Source organism: Vipera ursinii (assembly GCF_947247035.1).
Source record: "Vipera ursinii genome assembly, chromosome: 1".
Classification (NCBI taxonomy): domain Eukaryota; kingdom Metazoa; phylum Chordata; class Lepidosauria; order Squamata; family Viperidae; genus Vipera; species Vipera ursinii.
In genome coordinates this window covers 280,886,531-280,909,788 of record NC_139512.1, presented here as the reverse complement: position 1 = coordinate 280,909,788, position 23,258 = coordinate 280,886,531, and the positions used below count along the sequence as shown (strand labels likewise).

At 39.3% G+C, this 23,258-nt stretch overlaps 1 protein-coding gene across 1 annotated transcript; it reads left to right on the top strand.

Moving 5' to 3' along the window:
* Positions 1 to 655: 655 nt before the first annotated feature.
* TBXT (T-box transcription factor T) lies at positions 656 to 16,157 on the top strand (the record flags this gene model as incomplete). Its single annotated transcript, XM_083350399.1, has 8 exons — positions 656 to 861; positions 2,460 to 2,724; positions 6,688 to 6,822; positions 8,522 to 8,583; positions 8,674 to 8,735; positions 11,585 to 11,761; positions 13,619 to 13,751; positions 15,890 to 16,157. 8 exons carry the CDS (start codon positions 656 to 658, stop codon positions 16,155 to 16,157), a joined length of 1,308 nt encoding a protein of 435 aa, XP_083206525.1.
* Positions 16,158 to 23,258: the final 7,101 nt, after the last annotated feature.

The following is a 23,258-nucleotide window of genomic DNA, read 5'->3' as shown; positions in this document are numbered from 1 at the left end:
CCTACCCACAAGGATTTCATCCAGACCATCCTGCTCTTTGCAGGAGTAGTAAGATACATCATTGGATGGGTAAATGGTGCTATTGGAATAAGCAATGTGAATGTGGAGTGCCTATCAGTTATGGCTCTCTTACTGACCTGGGCCATTTCCTTCTTTGGCTGCTGAAACTACAGCCCGGCAGCTTTGATAGAGGTGCAAACATTTGGGGGCAGATTTACATAAAATAGCTGCGTTTAATCCCACTGCCTGCAATTAACATCACAGGCTTTCCCCGGGCTTCGTTCTGATATGGCCGCAGGGAGCCAATCAGGTAGGCGGGACAGATACATCAAAGAGACTGTCCTCCAATCAGGTGAGCCCCCTACTGTCATAGTGATGTCACAAGGATATTTATACCAGGGGCTTAATTGCTCCCCCATTTAACTAGTTTCAAGTGGTGTGGATCAGAGGGGTCAAGTGGAATTAACCCTTCTGCCCTCAAACTGCAAACCTGTCCCACACCCCACCATCTACTTTTAGGGTGCTTTTGACCTCCCTCACTACAGCTTGTTGTGTGGCTTCCTCTGACAATTTCTCCAAGGCAGAGAGCTTCAGGGTACCAAAAGGCTGGAGAAGGATCTTGGTATTAAAGGGGGTTTGGTGGGTGGCCAGTAAGATGGGTTCTCCAACCACGGACAGCTCAGGAAAGAGTCTGCAGTATCAAGTGGATCATCTGCTAAGCGCCGTGGAGAATGAACTACAGGCTGGCAGAGAAAAGGGGGATCCTACCGAGAGGGAGCTGCGAGTCACTCTGGAGGACAGTGAACTGTGGTTGCGCTTCAAAGAACTCACCAACGAGATGATTGTCACCAAAAATGGCAGGTAGGAGGAAAGAGAAGGACAGAAAAATGCATTGATGTTTTCAGGTTGTTTCCCAGGGCTACTTCCTCCTTTCCCACTTTGCTTTCTCTTGCGTTCATTCAATTGTTGCCCTGGACTTCAGAAAATCAGTCACCCAAGCATCGGAAGCCTTCTGCTCCCAATTGCTTTTAGTAGCTAACAGAGGAAATTCCCTCAGTTATCTTTCCCAAGTCCTATTCCTTTTTTGGGGGGACATACCGTCTTAATGTCTCTTTTGCCCCTTGACCACTGGCACCCCTTCTCTGTCTCTTCCAGTCATCCTGTAGCCTCCCAGTCTTTATTCCCTTCCCCTTCCTCTGCTCTTGTGGTCCTTAACCTATGCAATCCTCTCCAGTCAATTTGTAAAGGAGGAGGATTGCAGCCCGAGTTTCCACTCAGGATATGAGACCATCCAGTCGCTGGTGGAAATGCAGAAGGTTATTTTTCAAAGGCAGCCACCTGGCTGCTTGCAGTGCTGTTTTTTCAAACTAGATTTTTCATATGCCTTTTGAAGAAACTAACACCACGGCAATAAATTGTATACCTAAAGATGAGCTTTTCCATGAGAGGAAAACAAAAGTTTTCCTAGGGTACAGGATTTTATTGCGTTATCAGTAGAATTTCAGTTCTAATAAAAATCTTTGCCCTCAGTCTTTTTTGAAGATTACCTTCCATTCCATGACTAATTTGAACTGTGATAATGTCTCCATTTAAAAGAGTTTTGTGGGCCTTCTAGCCTGTTTATGAAAGCTTGCAATCACAACAATTGGAAGACTACTTTAAAAGAGGAAGCTGTAACCCAGACTCTCCCTTTTTGCAATCCAAAGCCCTAAAGTGTAAGTCTGGGAACCTGTGCCTCTAACATGCAAGTGAATTTCCCCCAAGCAGAGAGATCTCTGCCAAATCAAAGGAATTAAAAAGGGAGGGTCAAAGGGCATCCCTCAAAACGACTAAATCAGAATTTACTTCCACAACCCGAGAAGAAAGAATGGCTTTGGTTGGCCATACCCTACAGGGGTACCTTTTAAAGCCTTTGCATCTGATCTCTGAAATTGTTTATTCCTAAGAGACAAAAAAAAAAGATAGAATCCACGTCAGATGTCATTGGGCCAGGGAGGAGCCTCCTTCCAAATGATTGCTAGTCACTAGTTATAACTCCCTAATTTCAAAGACCTCTTTTCGAGGGGGTGAGATGAGAATCCTTCCCCCCCCCCGCCCCGGTTTAGAAACATAACTAAGCACCAGGTCCTCCCAGGGCATGTTTATTTTTATTTTTATTTATTTTATTTTAATTCCATTTATATCCCGCCCTTCTCCGAAGACTCAGGGCGGCTTACAATCCAACCCATGGAGTTCACGCCTGCGCTCCAATGAAACGTTAGCGTGAAAGCAGCCGCAAAGCGGGTTGCAAAATGAAGCCGTTTTTTTTCCTTTCCGTCGGACTGTAGAGAGCATCCAGGCATGGCGAGGCTTTTGGGCAGAAAGGGCTTCGACGCCAGCCGCCTAGGCCTGGCCCGAGAGGCCGCGCCGCCCGCGTCTCCTCCCGCCTCTCCTCGCTCCTTGCGTCTCCTCCCTTGCAGGCGAATGTTCCCGGTGTTGAAGGCCAGCGTGTCCGGACTCGACCCCAACGCCATGTACTCCTTCTTGCTGGACTTTGTGGCCGCAGACAACCACCGCTGGAAGTACGTCAACGGCGAATGGGTGCCGGGCGGCAAGCCTGAGCCGCAGGCCCCAAGCTGCGTCTACATCCACCCGGATTCGCCCAATTTTGGCGCCCACTGGATGAAGGCGCCCGTGTCCTTCAGTAAGGTCAAGCTCACCAATAAGCTCAACGGGGGAGGCCAGGTGAGGAGGGTGCGCGTGGAGGTGGGAGGAAAACAAAATTCCTGCGGACAGGAGTGGGCATCCCAAAATAACGGGCTGGGGGCAGAGAAGGAGCAAGGTGCTTTGGGGAGAGGGCCGCAGGTCCAGTTTATTCCATAGGTTAGGACAGCGTTTCCCAACCTTAGGAACTTGAAGATGCGTGGACTTCAACTCCCAGAATTCCCCAGCCAGCATAGCTGGCTGGGGAATTCTGGGAGTTGAAGTCCACGCATCTTCAAGTTCCTAAGGTTGGGAAACGCTGGGTTAGGATGCTGCAGAAGAAACGAAGGTCGCGTGTGTAGTAAGTAGCGTGTACTGTAGTAAGCGCCTTCTGAAAACATCTTTGACGCCGGTGGGTTCGAGAGAGTTGCCTCCTAAATAGGCAGTCTTAGGGCTTCAGACGCCTTTTATTTTTCAGTTTAGGAATTTGGAGAATATTTTACAGAGGTCCCTCGTTGCCATCTTGTTAACCCTTTTGGCTGCTTTTTGAGTATCCCCTTCCCTGCCTTGCACAGGAAAGCATCCCAGGAAACCAAGTTTAGCTGTTTTATTCTGTGTAATGAGATGTGTGCAGCCTAGAGGAGATTCCGAGAAATGTGTTTTGTTCCTGTGTCCTGGGCTCTGTAGTCTGGATTTTATAGACACTCTGGTATTTTTTTTTCCATATCTGGGTAGTTGCCTGTAAGGCCAGTTGCTTTGCACACAGTCCTAGGGATCTGAAATTGATTGCAATATTTTCATCTGGAGCTCCAAGATAGATTCATGCTTACCAATATGTACGTGCACAATTTGCAAGGGGGTAATGATGTCTTTAAGCAGAAAAAGAAATCCAAAACTAGTATTACAATTCCTTGAAACGTTGGGCATATTTTAGTGTGGCATCAACCTCTGTATGTCCATCAGAGCTGTTAAGTATTATTCATAGGCCAGTATAGGACATTGCATTGACTGTTGAAGTGAACTGTTATCCAAGATAGCTTTAAATGTTCTGAAGCTTCTGTCTGTGTTACTTAAAACTGTAATCATTAATTTCTGAAATAACCTATAATTTTAAGAACATTTAAAACCTGGATTCAGATGTGTTAGGAACCTAAACAGCATGCAGCAACAAATACACAATAAGAATTTGGAGGTGGGTCAAAAGATAATGTACTGGCAATGTGTGTTTGTATCTTTCTCTTAGAATGAAACACAGTCTCAAGCTATTTGTATATTTGGGACCCAGAGAATTGGCCTCTACAAAACTCACTTTTGTAGATGCACTTGTATATTAAAAAAACTTATCATTTTATCCCAAAAAACAGGAACAGTGATTTGTAAGGTGAATTGAAGTATATCCTGATTTAACCTATTTGGAAGCAGGTACCTAGAAGCTACTTGGTAGTTCTAGTCCTATAATTAAGAATGAAATAGCCTGTCCTCAGCAATTACTTTATTTAAAAGCAATGATTTATAATTATTTTGTTTATTATTTTTCATGGGAATTTAGATTTTTTTTCCCAAACAACCAGATACCTTGTGCCAGTCGTGAATGCTGGAACTGTTAATGACTCACCCTAACTGCTACCAAATTAAATTTTGGATTAGAGTCTTGTGAAGTTTGTGTAGCATTGTAATGCACAGCAAACTCATATAGCACAAATTTTCTTGGGAACTCCATAAGAATAAAAGGCATGGATCTAAAATATTTTAATAAAATTGTCTTCTGTTCTGGATTGGAAGGATATTCTATTCAACTTGTATTTTTATAGGACAAAATCAGTCACAGAGGAATCTTCTGTAGTTTCCTACAAAGGTTTTTTTTTAATATTAATGCAGAAAATGGATGCAATGGGTACAAAATCTAGTGCTGCATATTATTGTCAACCTTCTGCAAGAGTCAACATGCTTAGACCTAGGGTGTTATCTCAAGATAAGTATGGAGACAATTTGGAGAAAGTGATCTGTGACCTGCACCATTCTTAGCATATTTACAAGCTACATAAAGTCTAACCAAAGTTATAATCCAGAGCCAGTTTGCTAAGAATTTGGGGGTAATATGGCGATATGTTAATAATGGCAGCAACAGAATATATGACTGTTGAGCATGTAAAAATGTTAATTTTATTCATAAATTTCTCTTTGTGCATAGAAAAAAGTTAATTGTAGGACCAACAGCTAGTGAAATTTTGGAAATGTCAAAGTATGTTTTCATTGCCCAATTTATATTTATTGTTGTGATGATAGGGCATGTTAATTGCTATTTTTCTGTTCATCGCCCTGTTGACAGAGATATGCCAGGCATGGAAAGTTATTCATGTGAAACTCTTATGTAAATATTTCAGTGGCTAATACCTGGATTTTTTAAAGAAAAAAACTGACAGGCTAGCATCCAATCTGGCAGCATGAAAGTTTCAATAAATTTGAAAATATATTTTTCAGGTCACTTATTATAATGAATAATGTGATAATCTGTAGCACTATTGTCTTAGCTTCTGTAATTTATGTAAACTAGTTATAAAGAAAGTTTTTTATGTAAAGCATTCTATATATCTGAAATGGGCACGAAATATTGTTAAATAGCATGCTGATCACTAATTTTAGAAATGTTTATAGCTGTATATTGTAGTAGAAATGTACATTTTTTTCAGCATGGTTCTCTATTTTTGATAGCATAATATCTATTAGCATAATTGTTAACCTGACAGTAAAATCTGAGATACCAAATGGGTAACCTGTTTAGTTTGTTTGATGTTTGTTCCAGTATTGGGCATAAATATGCCATGTACTGTGCTAGTTAAACAAAGTTAGAAGTTATAGTTTTAATTACAGAGGATCCATTGTCTTCTCTTTAACCAAGACTACCAATTACTGTTGTTCTCCAATTATTATTATTTTTAGCATCATCTAACTATGCATTTTCAGTATTTTTAAGTTTCTTATAAAAGAAAAAAAAAGTGAAACCCTTAAGTTAACACACTAGGCTATTAACCAGGAGACTGTGAGTTCTAATTCTGCCTTAGGCATGAAAGCCGGCTGGTCTTTCTTATCACTTTCTCTCAGCCCAACTCTCTTCACAGGGTTGTTGTGGGGAAAATAGGAGGAGAAAAGAGTATTAGGCATGTTTGGCACCTTGAGTTACTTATAAAAATAATAAATGCAGGATAAAAAAAAATCTGTAAAAAGAATCCTCTAGGGTGGTATATGCACCAAACATGATCCCAACGGGCCTTGGTTGGTTATATTTTGTTGTTATTAACATATCTTTGGTTCTGATGAGATTCCAAAAGCTAATATTTCCTTTATTGAATGGATGTGTTTGCAATTATGCTATGACAGTCATTAAGGAACCCAGCTAAAAAAGGAGTTTCCCCTTATTTTACTAAGAAAACATATCACTTAAATTGTTTGCACAATTTTGCACATGAAACAGTCCTGTGGGTACTATGGGCAGTTTATAAAATCTTGCAGTGTTAGTTTTTATTGGGTAATATTGATTATGTCTAGATAATAACTTGCTTTCTGAGAAATGAATAAAGCTCTGCATGGAACCCTTTCATTCCTCCCTCAATAATGAAAGATGAAAATCAAGTTATAAACATTTAATTAGAGTTTGGCAAAATGTAGTTATCAGTTTTGAAATAATCCAAGCTAATAAATCAATTTTTGATTATTTAATCTCTTAGTTTATTTCAAAGCTAGTAATGTTACTTTCCTACCTTGGATAAAATTGAAAAGTAAGTGTAAATAAAATGTTCCTGTTTTGACTGTTCCTCTGGAAAGGCAAAAGGCAAAATGGCCGCTGAGGTCTGGACTCTTAACTTTACTTTTTGTTTTAGATTTAAGGGGGCAAATTTCTTCTCTTCTTATTAAAAAGCCAAAATTACTGCTATAGTTGGTGCTGCAGTCTCAGAATAGGGTTTGTCACACTTTCAGTACTTGTTTCTATTGTTCTTACACCAACAGATCATGTTGAACTCTTTGCACAAGTATGAGCCTAGGATTCACATAGTGAGAGTTGGTGGCCCTCAGCGAATGATCACCAGCCATTCCTTCCCAGAGACACAGTTTATAGCTGTGACAGCTTACCAGAACGAAGAGGTAGGCATAAAGTGTGGAAGAGCCTCCATGGATTGCTGTCCTTCAAAGTAGTAAAGGGACTTGGAGTGAGAAGGGGGATGTTAAAATCAAGGGTATGCTGTTTTAAAAGATGCTACAAAGGAGATGTAGTAGTAATTGTTCACTTCCAGTGAATACTTAAAAAAAGAAAGAAATGGAATTTCTAGAAAGTAGGGAAAATGTCTTAAGCATAAAAAGATCTTAGCAATGAAATAAGGTAGATACAATTCTGTGTTATTGGTTTATTTTGGCCATTTTTTTTAAAAAAAACTACTTTTGTTACACTTTCAGGAGAATATTAAGTGATTTTTTTTCAACTAGAAGCATCCCACTTTTTGAGATTAAAAAAAAGAAGGTTGTCTGATATTTTGGCTTGTTTGGAAAATGTTTCAGTTAACAACGTCAAGATTTTATCAGTAATCACCTCTTTATTTTGTTTATATTACTGAGCACTCTTTAATTGCAACTTAACACCATTGGATTATATGGAATTGATTTCCAAGAGGATTTATACAGGACCAGGATCTGAGCTAATTAAATGAGTTCTGATGAAAAGTTAATGAAGGTGTATTGATTTTCAATACATGTTGTCATTATTTAATGTAGAAAATAGCTGTATTAAGCAAATCATTTTTAAAAAATTACTTTGAATCCAAACAGCCTTGATTATTGACAGCACTAAGCAATTTATCATAATATACAAATTGAAAGATTGTTTAAAACCTACATTTTAAACATATACTTGAATTGTCCTAATCAGTTGATATATAAATATCAATGAAGTAATAGGAGTACTACGCAGCTATACCTATCTGAACTTATTCTTTGTCATGTTGTGACTTTCCTATAAAAATAATAACCATTAATTTTTTTGTAAAACACTTTTTTCTATCTACTATTTTATGTCTGTGTTAGCTTCTAATGTTTATTACTGCTCACTTTGAGTCTGTCAAAACATGTAAAGGGCTAAGCATCATAACTCATTATGCTTTAATATATTTTGAATAAATGTTTAGGTTTTCCAGAGAGAGAAATAAAGTTCCTTCAACTTTCAAGTTGAAGCCTACATGATGAATTGTTAATGAGGTTAAGCGCTTATGCTAAATTAGCTAAGTGCTAATTATTATCAATTATTTTTTAAAAATCATATTAATGTATAGCAAGCTAGTCTAGCAAGTAGTTAATCTTCTGTTAATTGTTTATACATCATTGTTTCAAAGTTTTTAGGATGTCTCTGTTTCATTGAACAATGGGTAGAACTATGATATAAATCCTTTGTGTTTAAATTCTCCATGCTGAAACAGTAGCTCACTTCTTAATAAAATAATCATTTGTTCTTCCAATATATTATCCCCTCTTTTTACCCGGAACCTGACACTTTTTATAACTGTTTTTAGTGTATCCTCCCTCCACCCTACGTCCCTTTTATGTACTTCCTTAATAGGATAATAAAACCAGGCATCTTAGTAAGGCAAAGAGGGGACATTGTAGAGGATTTCAAAGCATGCCCTTGCAGTCTTAGTAGTTTTAATAATTTCATTCTGGGCTTTTTCCCCACCAGAATCAATTGCAAAAACCTTAGTGGAATTATCAAGTAATGTTGCTGAATTATCTTTTCAATTAACAAGAAAATAATTCCAATTACATTTGAATTTGAAGTATTTTCTTCTTCTTTTTGTAGATAACAGCATTAAAGATAAAATATAACCCCTTTGCAAAAGCTTTCCTTGATGCAAAAGAAAGGTGAGAGCTGTTTGCTTTTAATTGCATTTACAGATTGCATTTCATTAGGCCTTTTAATATTTTTGCTAATGAATTGTGTTTCTTCGACAGAAGTGATCACAAAGACATGATGGATGAAGTGGGAGACGGTCAGCAATCACAATATTCACAATGTATGTCTAAACTCTCTTCTGAAAGTTATGTTATATTTTTGCTACACCATTGCCCTATGAAAAAAATCTCAAAGCAGTTTTGTTCCAGTATCAGTTCTACTTTGTTATGTAGTTAAGAACATTATTCATGAATATAAAATGCATGAATGTATATTTTATAAAGGATGCGGTGGCTCAGTGGGTTAGGATGCTGAGCTTGTCGATCAGAAGGTCGGCAGTTTGGCGGGTCGAATCCCGAGTGCCGCGTAACAGAGTGAGTGCCCTTGGCATCTAGTCATGCCGGCCACATGACCACGGAGAAGTCCTCGGACAAGCGCTGGCTCTTCGGCTTTGAAACGGAGATGAGCACCAGCCTCTAGAGTCGGAAACAACTAGCACGCATGTGCGGGGGAACCTTTACCTTTATCGTTACCTTTATATTTTATAAAATATAATCTTCACCAACAGTTTGTAGCTTTTAGAAGGCTTTCTTTCTTTCTTTTTTTAAAATTGTGTACTGCAATATACTTCAGCCTGAGAAAAGTGGTATTATAATTTTACAGTCCTGATGCCAAAGACTGTAAACAGTATTAAAGTTCTTGGCCTGTTTCTGTTACTGAACATTGAGATTGAAGAAGAACCTGCACTGAACAAACAGAAGGAAAAAATGATCAGAGGCGAAAGAATGTGCTCTACCTTGGAAGATTCCACATTCCTGGATCTCTAGATATTTTAGGGCAGTGCTTCTCAACCTTGGCAACGTTAAGCTGGGTAGACTTCAGTTCCCAGAATTCCCCAGTCAGCACCTCACTTGAAGATGCCAAGGTAGAGAAGCACCGTTTTAGGGTATCTGATGATTAAGCAGTGAAATGTCCTCTGCTTTTGAATGGGCTCAGAGCACAGCAATTGAATATATACTTTGAGTGCAGTAGGACCCTGGTTCAGTTACTGTCATTTCCAAGTAGAGTTCAAAAAATTCCTGCTAACTTAGGGAAAACCACCGCTAATCATGGTTGAAAATACCACGTGATGTGGACTAAAGGTGTGACCTGGAATTGTAGAAACTCACCTTCTGCAGTTTTCCTCATGTGCATAGTACAGGTAGTCTTTGACTTAAGGTAAAGGTAAAGGTTCCCCCACACATGCGTGCTAGTTGTTTCTGATTCTAGGGGCCGGTGCTCATCTCCGTTTCAAAGCCGAAGAGCCAGCGCTTGTCCGAGGACGTCTCTGTGGTCATGTGGCTGGCATGACTAGACGCCAAAGGTGCATGGAACGCTGTTACCTTCCCACCGTAGTGGTCCCTATTTTTCTACTTGCATTTTTACGTGCTTTCGAACTGCTAGGTTGGCAGAAGCTGGGACGAATAACAGGTGCTCACTCTGCTACGCAGCACTTGGGATTTGACCCGCCAAACTGCCGACCTTCTGATCAACAAGCTCAGCGTCCCACTGAGCCACCACGTCCCCTTTGACTTACAACCATTCATTTATTGACCGTTTGGCACTAAAAAGTGATTTATGACCATTTTTCACACTTAACAACCATTTCACACTTAACGACTGGTCACATGATCAGCCTTCGGACTCTTGGCAACTGGTTCATATTTATGACGACTGCAGTGTCCCAGAGTCATGTGATCTCCTTTTGAGACCTTCTGACAAGCAAAGTCAAAGGGGAAGCCAGGTTCACTTCACAACCGGGTTACTAACTTAGCAACTGTGTCAAGAAAGGTCGTAAAATGGGGCAAAACGTACTGAACAAACGTTTCAGGAACAGACATTTTGGCGTCAATTCTGATCGTATGTTGAGGACTACCTGTGCCTCATTTCAAAAACAGGATTTCACACTTAAAAATGTAGAAAAGCTGTTTGCTTAAAGCACCTAAAATATTAGCCATTGTTGTTTTTTTTCTGTCTCTAGTATTGAAATTAAGTGGGATAAGAAAAAAAACTGGTGTAATTTGGTATTTACAATCTGTTTCATTTGTTCAAGTATATCAATCGGATAAATGTATCAATCCATGCAAAGTCTGGAATATCCCTACTGAAATCTCACTGTTGTTTTTCAGACAGAGCTCAATAATCTTTGAGACGGGGATTGCTGGCAGCAGCACCAAGTTTTAAAGACGATCAGAAGCTTGATTAGGTTAATTAGAAATATTAGCGGAACCCTTCCCTTTATCTGAGTTTTACAGTTTGAGTATTACTGTGCTCACTGTCTAAATAGCTCCCCTGTAATCACAATGATATAAAAAATTAACAGAAGATAAAAGTCTAATCTGACAGGCTCATTTCCCACCTTTCATACCAATATAGTAAAGTTCAATGCAGAATATTAACTAAGATGGTTTATATCGTGACACAGATTTTGTCATTCTCCCACTCTTCTCTCCATAGAGATCTATAGCTACCACTTATTCAAATACATACTTACTTGGATGTTTTGCTGTTCTGACATTGCTTCTTCAAAGCTATCAGATGCAAAAGATTACCTCCCAGATTATGATGTAGCAAATAAGAGATGTGAGGTTATAAAAAAATCTTATGTTCATGACTTGAGATTATTCCTGATGGTGCTCCTGTTTTCTTGCTTTAATGTGTAGGAATATTATTGCCACAATGTTTCACTTATGGCACACCATTGATCAGCAGTGATGGGTAAATATGCCGTAATTGTGCCACAACAAAGCTGTTTATAGCCACAAGTTACTGGGGGAGACAAGAAGAGCTTTCAGTCCATTTTTATTGTTTCAATGTGAGTTAAAAATAGATTTTACATTCTAGGATTGATTTGTGCAAATAAGCTGCTGTCATCTTGGACAAATAATCCTGCTATATATTGGTAAAATGATATTATTCATCTTTTTACAGTAGGTGGTTGGCTAATTCCTGGAACAGGGACTCTTTGTCCTCCTGCCAGTCCTCATTCCCAGTTTGGCACATCTCTGTCACTGTCTCCTGCTCACAGTTGTGAAAGGTATTCATCGTTAAGAAATCACCGTCCTGCCCCTTATCCAAATCCATACACCCATAGAACCAATTCTCCAAGTAAGTAATTTATACTGTCCTCCGGTTGTTTGATGTCATACGACACTAATAGATATCAGTGTGAATGTACAGCAGAAGTGTGGAATCTGTGACACACCGCGCCCCCCCCAAGTCTTAAACTACAAATCTCACTGTCCCCCATTGTAGATTATTATATCTGAAGCCATAGAAGTTGTAATTCAGCAACATCTGTAGGACCATTAATTTAGTCCTGGGTGTAAAGGCTAGGTCAAAATCAGATTTAATGTGGTGTAGCAGTTAAAATGCTGAATTAGCAACAGAAGACTTAGGATCTAATGCTCATGAAAGCTGTCTGGCTACTTTGGGCCAGTCATCCTCTTTTAGCTTTAGATTGAGAGGCTGTAAAAAATTTATACAAACTGCTTTTGACCAGCATTTAGATTATGGTGCATATACAATCTTCAATCCTGCAATGGATTAATTCAAGCTGAGGTAGATAGATGATAGATGATGATGATGATGATGATGATGATGATGATGATGATGATGATGATAGACAGACAGACAGACAGACAGACAGATAGATAGATAGAGATGGATAGAGGGAGGGAGGGAGGATAGATTATCTTAATCAACTGTAGGAATAGTAACATCTCTTGAGAATGACAGAAATGAGATTTTATTTACCATCTGAATCATGGCATTTTTACTCAGAAAAGTAAAATAAAGTTTTGTTTTTTTAAAAATACGTTCTTCAAATAATTATTAAATGTTTTGAATAGTCTACAAAAGAGTGCACGGATAGTAATGGATAGATCATTTCATTGAGAGTCTTTGCAATAAAAGACTTCAATCTTATTTAAAATCAGATTTTTGTGAGAATCTGGCCTGTTATGATGATTCTGTTGATCTCATCTTTATGGCACTGGGATTTAATAAAAAGAGGTACTGATTCTGCTTTCTAAAATGGAAACAGGTAAGAAACTCATACAGGAAATGGCAAGCCTCTTGATTTTCACACACAATTCATCATTCCATAAAGACTATATAATGTCTTCAATTACAGTATGCAGTCAGTTTCATTAGCAGTTTTAAAGAGCCTAGCTGCCTAATAAGTCCTAAAATTTCCAGCTAGGTGATTGTAAGAAAGGTGAATCTGAGGTAAATCTAAATTACATGCTTGGTTTTGAACTATTTAGCAATAGCAATAGCACTTAGACTTCATAGTGCTTTACAGTCCTCTCTTAAGTGGTTTGCAGAGTTAGCATATTAACCCGAACAATCTGAGTCCTCATTTTACCGTCCTCGGAAGGATTGAAGGCTGAGTCTACCTTGAGCCAGTTAGGATCAAACTGCTGGCAGTTGGCATAGTTAGCCTGCAATACTGCATTCTAACCACTGCACCATCGTGGCTCTCTGAAAGAGCTCTAAGAGAGCAATTTCTTCTTATTTCCGATGCCTGCAACAGATTAGTTTTTAAAGACATTTTTATCTTATAATGTATTTCTGTTTATAAAAAGAACTTGGATTTTGTTGGTATGAAAATGATGTTTTGCTCATTTCTTTCAAACCTGATTATAGAATAATGACTCAAAAAAAGGCTAAGAAGGTTGCATGTTTCTTTTCAAAAGTTGGTATGTTCCTGCTCCATTGAAACTTTATGGCCTAAATATACAGAATTAACCCCTGCTTTGGGTCTATACTCATATGATTGCAAAATGATTAGATGTTTATATAGAACAAAATGCAGTATTTTTAAACATCCTTATATCATTGCTGGAAATGCAAATGCATTCTAACAATTCCTAATAAATTCAATTATACTGATGAAGGTCATATTTATGTATTGTACTTGAAAGTATGTAATGTTCTTACACAAAATGCTTGCTTTTGCAGCAGCCTACGGAGATAGTTCTTCAGCATGCCTTTCTATGCTCCAAAGCCACGACAATTGGTCCAGCTTGGGAGTTCCAACTCCAACAAGTATGTTGCCTATGAATCACAGTAGTGGTCCACCAACCAGCTCCAGGTAAGCCCTCTTCTATGAACTCCTGTGAAAAAGTAGATCCATTTCTACATGAGTTCCATGGAGGCGACCCCCGACCCCCAATATAACTATAGTTTGTGCACAAATACTGTTTGTAAATAGCATGTTTTATGCCGGGGTGGAGTGGTTCTGTTCTTTATCTGCAAGAATAGGGTAGCAGCTAGTCTGTGATATACTAGCCATCTTGCTATAAAGGTAAAGGAGTTCTGTGGATTTTACTCCGCTAGTCATTGCCAATTATAGGGGGCAGTCCTCATCTCTGTTTCAAGGGCATTGAGCTAGTGCTCTCCGGAAACATTTCCGCGGTCATGTGGCCAACATGACATCACTGAATGCTGTTAGCTTCCCACCAAAATGGTACCTATTTATCTACTTGTATGCTTTCAAACAGCTAGGTTGGCAGGTGCTGGGGTGAAGAAGAGAGCTCACGCCATCGCATGGAGCTTAGGTCTCAAATCTGGACTGCCGGCTTTCCAGCCGACAAGCCCAGTGTCTTAGCCACTGTGCCACCCCTCTTTGTTGCTATAGGTGAAAATTATTTTTCACTTCGTCTGTTATATCCTTTTATATGCGTATTGGAGGAGATCAGTGACTTAACGACATTATTGAAAACCAAACTTTTGAGTCTCTTAAATCCCTTCCTTTGGTGAGTATGAGTCAACACACTTTCCACTGAAAAATAGTGTAAAACTATATCACTAGTTCCATCTACAGCCATCCCTGACTTAAAGAGGGGGGGAAGAGATTGGTACATAAAAAAAGATTAGTAAGATGCAAATGTACGCTTGCTTAGCAGCATCCATGATAGAGGTCAGTAAAGACAAGATTCTGGATGCCAATCCTACTTCTTGCAAGTCCAAGGAAATAGGGTTTGCACTAGGCTTGCTATCTTGCTTTTTTAACTTCCCTTCTCTCTCTCTCCTAATGCTGATGGCCATTTTTGGAAAAAAAATTGCTTAAGGAACTTGAATGTAATAGGTCTTTTATTATGGAGTTTATGAAATGTTGCCCCGATTCAGTGAGATGGGTGGCCATATAAATTTACTTAATAAATAAATACTAGGATAATAAAAATATTATTAGGGAAAGACTCCATCTAACAGCAGCAGGCATTTGCACGCTATGGCAATTGACATGATTCTGAAGAAATTGTATGTAAACAAACCTGCCCTATACGGTAACACATCTTTAATCTGCAGGAAATCACCAAGTGCAAAGTTCCCTAAAATGCTTTCTTCCTTTTAGAAACTACATTTTCTGCTATTGTGTAAGAACATTGCTTCATGCTAGTAATTGAAGTGAGGAATCATTAGTAAGGATTTATAATTCGCTAGTTTATGACCACAATAAAAAAATTGATTTGATATAATTTTCTAATTCCTATACTGGTGAGGTGTTTTTTTTTTAAATCCTGCTGGATTTTGGGCTTAACTTTACAGATAGTTCCATTTTAGTAGCTGGTGAATGGAAGTTAAGTAAATAGGCTGCTTAAGGGCATCTTGTGCATCTGAGATTGAAGAGAGACTCATAAAACCTACATTGAGACCAGTCTGACTCAGTATTAAATACCAAATTGCGACATGCCTTCCTAAAACCTTTAATATTTCTCCTAGTGAGGGATTTGCCATACCTTTCCCTCTGAAGCCAAAAAGGTGATTTGGAGTGGGGTGGCAGCATCTATGTGCATTATAAATTTGCATGTTTGAAGGTCGACACAGTCTTCCATCCTTCTGGGGTCGATAAAATAAGGACCCAGATTGTCCAGGGGGGGGGGCGGGCAATTTGCTGACCTTGTAAACTGCTATAAAGTGCTCTGAAGCGGTATATAAGTCTAAGTGATATTGTTATATACTAACTGCTTGATCCACGTAAATACACACTTGAACTAAGGAGGTTTATCTCTTGTTTCCATCCTGTCAGTGCCTGACTCAAATGCATATATTTCTTCCTCCACTTCTCCCAAATATGTTGATGTTGATAAATTCTATCTTTAGAATAGTGTGTCTAGTGAGGTGAGCCATAGTTTGCAAAAGTATGTATGTTAAGTTACTTAGCCTTTCGCTAACGAGGCTACCTTTCTACAAATGGAAAACCTGTGTTGTTGTTTTTTTCTCTTGTAGCCAATATCCCAATTTGTGGTCTGTGAGCAACAGCACCATCTCACCCGTTTCACAGTCAGGCGGAATGTCCAGTGGGATAGGATCCCAGTTTTTGCGAGGCTCTGCAACCCACTACCCCACACTTCCTCATTCCGTCGCTACGACTTCTTCAGGCTCTCCCCTCTATGACAATGGGGCACCCACAGATATTGCTGACAGTCAGTATGATGCCTCAGTGCATGCTAGACTTGCCTCCACGTGGACTCCTGTCACAACTCCTTCCATGTAGACCTTTTCTGATGGCCAGAGACTTTCTAGTTGCTCTAAACTGGGAATCCGCTGAGAAAGTTCCAGGAGTTAGAGGAATAAGTCTTGACGTATATTAACGGTAAAATAACTGCACTAATCGCTTGATGCTCCTTTCAGTATTAGAATGTATTAGTAAATGGTACAGACACCTTATGAAAGCTCTAGGAATTTGTCTGGTAGTCCAGACCCCAAGGGACATGATTACCACCCTCTTTTCTACCTCTGCAGCCTTGAGGACTAGAATTGTTGCCAAACTTCTGTTAATGAGTGTTCAAAGCATCACGAACAGATCCTCTAATGAGCCATTTTTGACATTTTTTTAAAAAAATATTCAACATCAGATTAGGGATTTGCCAACGTCAGATTAGGGATCTCATGATTTTTTTTGTTCTGTTCAGTTTTTTTAAAGGAAAAAAACAGTATTAAGGGCTGATTTCTACCATGCATCATACTTGACAGGTTTTCACAGATGAATGTGTAAATTGCTTCCGTTGAAAACAATGATGTGTATATTTCTGTTTTATTTGATTTTTGCTGGCAGTTTCAGAAATGTAACTTCGACTTGGATTTTTATTTGTTGAAGGGTGAGATCATGTGTACACTTTCCCTAAATAATACTTTTATTATTTACCCAGTTAAAGGAAAGGACAATCAATGGCTCCAGGCCTGGTTTTGTGGCCCCCAAAGATTGTTTTCATAAGTGTTGCTAAAAATCAACAGCATGGTTTCCCAGGTTTCCAAATTAGAAAACACACTCAAATTGAAAATTTAACTGCATAATATGCCTAACCTAGTTTAACAAAGAAAATCACCCAATACCTTCCAGCAATTATCTTTTAGCCACTTGCTTACGGATGTCTTATAGGTAATAGTTCATTACCTATTCTTTGATCATTCTATAATGCTTTGAAGATGCATACAACGGATGCAACAGTATAGAAACTTCTAAAACATTTCTAAAAAGAAATGCCAATTCTTTTAAAATACCTCTATATAATTAGCCTTAAAGAATAGTTAAAAATTGTGCACTAATAAAATATGTGCCTTAAACTTTGCAGTTTACAGATTTAGGCACAAACTGTGTGCTTATTTCCTTGTGCTAACTTGACCTGACAATCTAAAAAGTTCTTTTCTGTAAAACGAATGAAGTTTTCAAAATATTACTCATTTCTTTCTTTTTCTTAGTATGTGTCTATATAAAGTTTTATTCTTGTACAGTGCAATTGTGCTTGGAGCGAACTGTCTTTTGTGGGACTCGCTCCCAGGCAACAATTGTAGCTTTACTACTAATTCAATGTGATTGTATAGATAACTATTTTGCCATATTTACATATTGTAGAAGCCTTTGCCAACAAGCCAGTTTGGAGCAATATTATCTTTCTATAAGCAAATGGCGTAACTATCAAAGATGCATTTATTTCCTTGCTGTTATGCACAGAACCATGTGGAGCTTACGGTTTTCCTGTGTGTAGGAAGCTGTCATGTGTGAAGCCTTCTTTAATTAGTAGTTTGTAAATACTGTAATTTTCAGATCACTCAAGTGACTGTTACATAATAAAAGAAATTTTAAAGACATTTGATTTTAATAAGCTTGAAGCCTAGTCATAAGTAAGAAGTGCACATTTCCCCCCCTAATTTATTTTAGCGGTGACCTTTAACAAGTTGTATTTATTTGTTAGCAGATGGCTTTATATATGTGTATATGCTCGGTTTACTGTAGAATGTGAGACTATCAACTAGGGCAGGGGTGTCAAACTGTCGGCCCGCTGGCCAGATACGTCACGTGGAAGCCGCACCCACTCCAGCTCCAGCACAGGGAAAAAGTCACGATGCGTTGCGACATGTGACGTGATGCAACGAGTTTGACACCCCTGATCTAAGGGATCTATTTTTAGGAACAGAATTCTTGAGTGTCAAAATTGTATTTAAAGTTACCATCCGCAGAAGTCTGAGATCAAGCTCCAGATTACATTGAGATGATCATGATGAAAAAGTTTAGTACTTATAAACCAGTAGTAGCAAAACCATTACCAAAATTGTTGCCTTTCCTTGATATGTCCCTTGTCAATATGTAAATAAACTCTTCTGTTTTATTGTGCAAGTTGAATCTTGTAAATTAAGTATGTGTATTACATTGTGCTTTCTGTTGGGCATTAACAAAAATGTATTTTTGCTTGTGTGTTTCCATTTTACCTGTGCCCAGTCCAATTGTGAAGTAAAGTGGTACTGTTTCTTTTGTAAATCAACAATTTAGTGGTTACTTGGTAACAATATTTAAATAAGAACACATTACACTAAAACAGGCATGTCAAACTGCCAGCCCATGGGTCGGATGCGTCATGCTGAAACTGCGTCCACCCCATTGCCAGCAATGGGGAAAAAGTCACAATATGTCGCACGCTGTCACGTGACGTTGCGAGTGACATGCCTGCACTATAGCATGATGACAGTGGAATAGTCAAATCACACATGTAATGAGTCATGACAGAGACTTGATAACTGGTGTTCTTTAACTCTAGTTTATCAAAAAAGTTTTCAAACACAATGTAACTGAGACTCAAAGAATTGTATATTAATCCCAATTTTTCAAGTTAATTTTTGTTGCATAAATCTGTTGATTTGCATACAAGTAGTCCTCAACTCACAACTATTTGTTTAGTGACTATTCCAAGTTACAATGGCACTGAAAAAAAGCGACTTATGGCAGGTCCTCACACTTACAACTATTGTAGCATCCCCACAGTCAAGTGATTAAAATTCAGATGCTTGGTTATCAGGGTGTATTTACAATAATTGCAGCATCCTGTGGTCATGTGATCACCACCTGCAACCTTCCTGGCTGGCTTGTGACAATCAGTCAATGTGATTGACAGATTTGCTTAACAAATCAATGAACATGAATCATTAACAACTGCAGTAATTCTCTTTAACAACTGGGGCAAAAAGGTTGTAAAATTTGGCTTGACTCACTTAACAACCACCTTGCTTAGCCATGGAAATTCTGGTCCCAGTTGTGTTTATAAACTGAGGACCACCTGTAATTGAGCTGGAGATCATGTGTATAGACTGTTGCAGAGGGAAATCAAGGCAAGACCTTCCACCCGATTGTTTAGTATTTAACGTTGAAGCCAACTGTTTTTTAACTGAAGGGAGCTATTTTTATGATGATAGTCGTAAGAATTAATGCAACTCACACAAAGGTGTATTTGTGGAAATTCTCCAGACTACAATTGCTACCTGCTCCTTGTGATTCCTTGAGGAGCAGGTGGCAGCTTTTTTGAGGTGTTATAAATGCATCTTGTGCACTAGTTGCACCCAGGCCTATATCAGGGGGCACTGCTTACAATCATGTATGCCCTAATTGCCTCTTGTTCGGACCATTGTAATGTAGTCTACACGGAGCTGCCCTTGAAGAATGTTCAAAAGTTTTGACAGATCTAGAATTGCAGCAGCACTGCAGTATTGGATGCACTATGATATGCTTATATATATCACCATTGCTGTATGAACTATGGTGGCTCCCAGTAGGCTTCTAGATACATTTCAAGGTGCATGTTGTCAATTTTAAAGCCCTTTATGGCATGGGGCCAGGTGACTTGGACTGTGCATCTCCATTGATTTCTGCCTGCCCAGTAGATCTAGCATGGGCATGCTGTGGGTCTCCTCAGTGAACAGTACCGTCTGGTGCATCCTAGAAAGTGTCTTTACCTGCATAGGGCTCCTGCCTTAGGGAACATCTCTCTCCCCCCCCTCTGAAATTCAGATGGTACCATCCTTTTTGACCTTCCAGAATGTTACAAAGACCTGTGAAGACCATAATCTCAGAGACTGTGGTTGGGATATTAATGGAGCTTGGCATGTATGAGGGGTGGGAGGACATTACAGTAAGGTGTTTTTTTTTTATAACGGCCTCAATTTAGTTAATGTTCATTCATTTGATTGTGTGTTGCATCTTGCTGTCCAGAGTAGTTATGTAGTACATTTATCTAGCTTTTATAAATTTATATAACTGTCCAGAGCAACTATATACTTTTGTCAAATGAATAAATGAATGAATGAATTTATATTTGGAATCTTCATTATTTTTCTACTTTACTCATTAGCATTTTGAAATATATAAGAAGGGCTCTATTAAATAAGTATATCTGCGATAAAAGCACATAGTGAAAAAGAAAATGAAAGCGCTTAATAAATGAGATGAATTCAAGCAACAAACTAAAGTTTAATTCCTTCTTTCTGATCTATCAGTAGACAATAACTGGCTTCATTAAATGTGGTAGAATAATAAATGTAGACATATTTGTCCAGGAAGAAAGTATAAAATCTTCGGACACCGGGATGGATAAAAAACAGTCATTTATTGCTAAAAGATCATAATAAGCAATAAAAAGTAACAGTAGATATGCTTTAAACGGTTACTTTTTATTGCTTATTATGATCTTTTAGCAATAATGATTGTTTTTTATCCATCCCGGTGTTCGAAGATTTTATATATATACATTCTGGCACTTATATTATTTCTTTTTACAGTAAAGTAGAAATAAAATAGGTGGAAAATGGAAGGACTTTATAAGTTTGCAATATTCCAAAAATAACAACAGTAATTCTAAAAAAATGGTTTATGGTTTCACATACATCAAAATCTGATTTTATTGTAATCCCACTTTTTGGAATCCCAACAGTTAGAGCTATGATTAAGTTTGAAATTAATAGGAAAATTCTAAAGAGAATTTTATTACAGGATAAGAAAGCTTGGATGATTAAAAGCAATCTGGGAATTTGCTATTAAAGTCCTTTCACCTGTGACTTTTGCAGTTTGCATAGAAACCATGCAAACTCAGCCAAAGTAAGAAACATTCAGCAAAATATTTTATTTCCACCAGGTAAATTCAACATGATAAATTCTACTGTCTCACCCATTATGAAGAATATTTAATATTTAAAGATATGAATATGTATATTATATATTATTATATTATTATAAAGGTAAAGGTTTCCCCTTGTCCAATCGTATCGGACTCTAGGGGGTGGTGTTCATCTCCATTTCTTAGCTGAGGGAGCTAGTGTTGTCCCAAGACAATTTCCATGGTCATGTGGTCAGCACTGAATGCTGTTACCTTCCCACCCAAGTACCTATTTATCTACTCACATTTGGACTGAAATGATTGTTAAAATGGGATAATTATATTAAATCCAAACCTGGCCTTATTAAGATTTTAAAAATATACCGTATTTTCCGGCGTATAAGACAACCCGGCGTATAAGACGACCCCCTACTTTTAAGAAGTTTTTCAAGGTTTTTTGTCTTATACGCCGGAAAATACTTACATGCCCTGCCCTCCCTGTCCATTGCAGAGGAGGCGAAGGCCCGACTGGTCCCGCTGGCCCTCCCACTGCTCCCGCGCTTCTGTTGGCCCCCGAGACGCAGCGTTTCCCGGGCGGCAGGCAGCGCCGGAGGGCAGCCGCCACCCCGCCACGGCCGGCGCCCCTCCTGCTTTCCCCCCCAGGCCTTGAACTTCTCCCATTCGGCACAGGGTGGGGCAGCTCCGCCCGCAGCCTCTTTTTCATGTGCCACTTCCCTCTCACCGTCGGCTGAGGCGTGCTCGGCCCGGGCTCCCGGTCCCTCTTCCTGGCCGGCTTCTTGCCCTGCCCCTCATGGAGCTGGACTGGGCGTGCAGTCTCTCGGTGTGGCTGCTTTTGCTGGGCAGCCTGGCGGTATAGCTCCTGCGCTCGGACCTGTTGCTGAACTGGCGGCTGCTGCTGCGCGTGGGGCTGCTGCCCCTCAGCGCCACGCTCACGGCAGCTGCCTGCTGGCTCGTCTCGGCCAGCACCACCCGGCGGAAGCGCAGCATTGGACAGGAGCAGGACTTCCCTGCTGGCTCCCGTCTGACGCTCTTCCCTCTTGAGGCAGCTGCTGCCTCAAGAGGGAAGAGTGAGCCGGCTCTTCCCTCCTGAGGCAGCAGCTGCCTCAAGAGGGAAGAGCGAGCCGGCAGGGAAGTCCTGCAAACGCACGCGCACGCAGGACTTCCCTGCTGGCTCCACGCTCTTCCCTCTTGAGGCAGCTGCTGCCTCAAGAGGACTCTTCCCTCCTGAGGCAACAGCTGCCTCAAGAGGGGAGAGCATCAGACGGGAGTTGGCAGGGCAGTCCTGCACACGCGCGCACTCCCCGGCTGCTAAGGAGCAGCCGGGGAGTGCGCGTGTGCGCAGGACTGCCCTGCCGGCTCCCGCCAGACGCCACCCACTGATTTTCCGGCATATAAGGCGACTGGGCGTATAAGACGACCCCCCAACTTTTGAGGTGATTTTCATGGGTTAAAAAGTCGTCTTATACACCAGAAAAGACGGTAACCCAAAAGTTGCCTTAGATCAGGGGTAGGAAACCTTGGCTCTTTTATGACTCGTGGAATTCAACTCCCAAAATTGTGTGCATAAGCACACAAACACACACACAAAATTACACACAAACACACACACATACACACACACAAGCACATATTGGCCAAGTCTTGAGAAACATGAATGATTTGAATATTTCTATATGATGGTATATATATTTAAAAATAGATGGAAAAGCTACCAAAAGGACATAATTATGTTAATGCAGATGATGATTTTTTTTTCTCCCGTCTGGTTTATACATATTAATCAAGTACAACAAAATGATAATGATTATTTTCTATATGGTTCCAGGTTGCTAAATAATTGAATAGAATAAGGTAATATGTACTTTTTATTTTCCTTGCTATATTTCATATAAATAACATTCAGTAGAAGATAAAAATGGACGTGTCCCCATTCTTCTTCTTAACAAGTTCCAAACCCGTGATTCTCCTGATTTTGTGTACAGAAGTACTGGATTTACTTCATGGGTACAAGAGCTTTTCAAGGAAGGCAATGTTTTGGAAGGATTCTCTAAATCATCCATCAATGGGAACACATACTATTATTTTGGAAAAGAGAGTTCCTCCCCCTTTTTTTTTTTTACAACCACAGTGTCTATAATTTCATTCAGTTTTCTCCAATATTTTAGCCCAAATAATTGAAGAGCACAGTCTTAATAAACCCCAGCTAGCACAGTCTT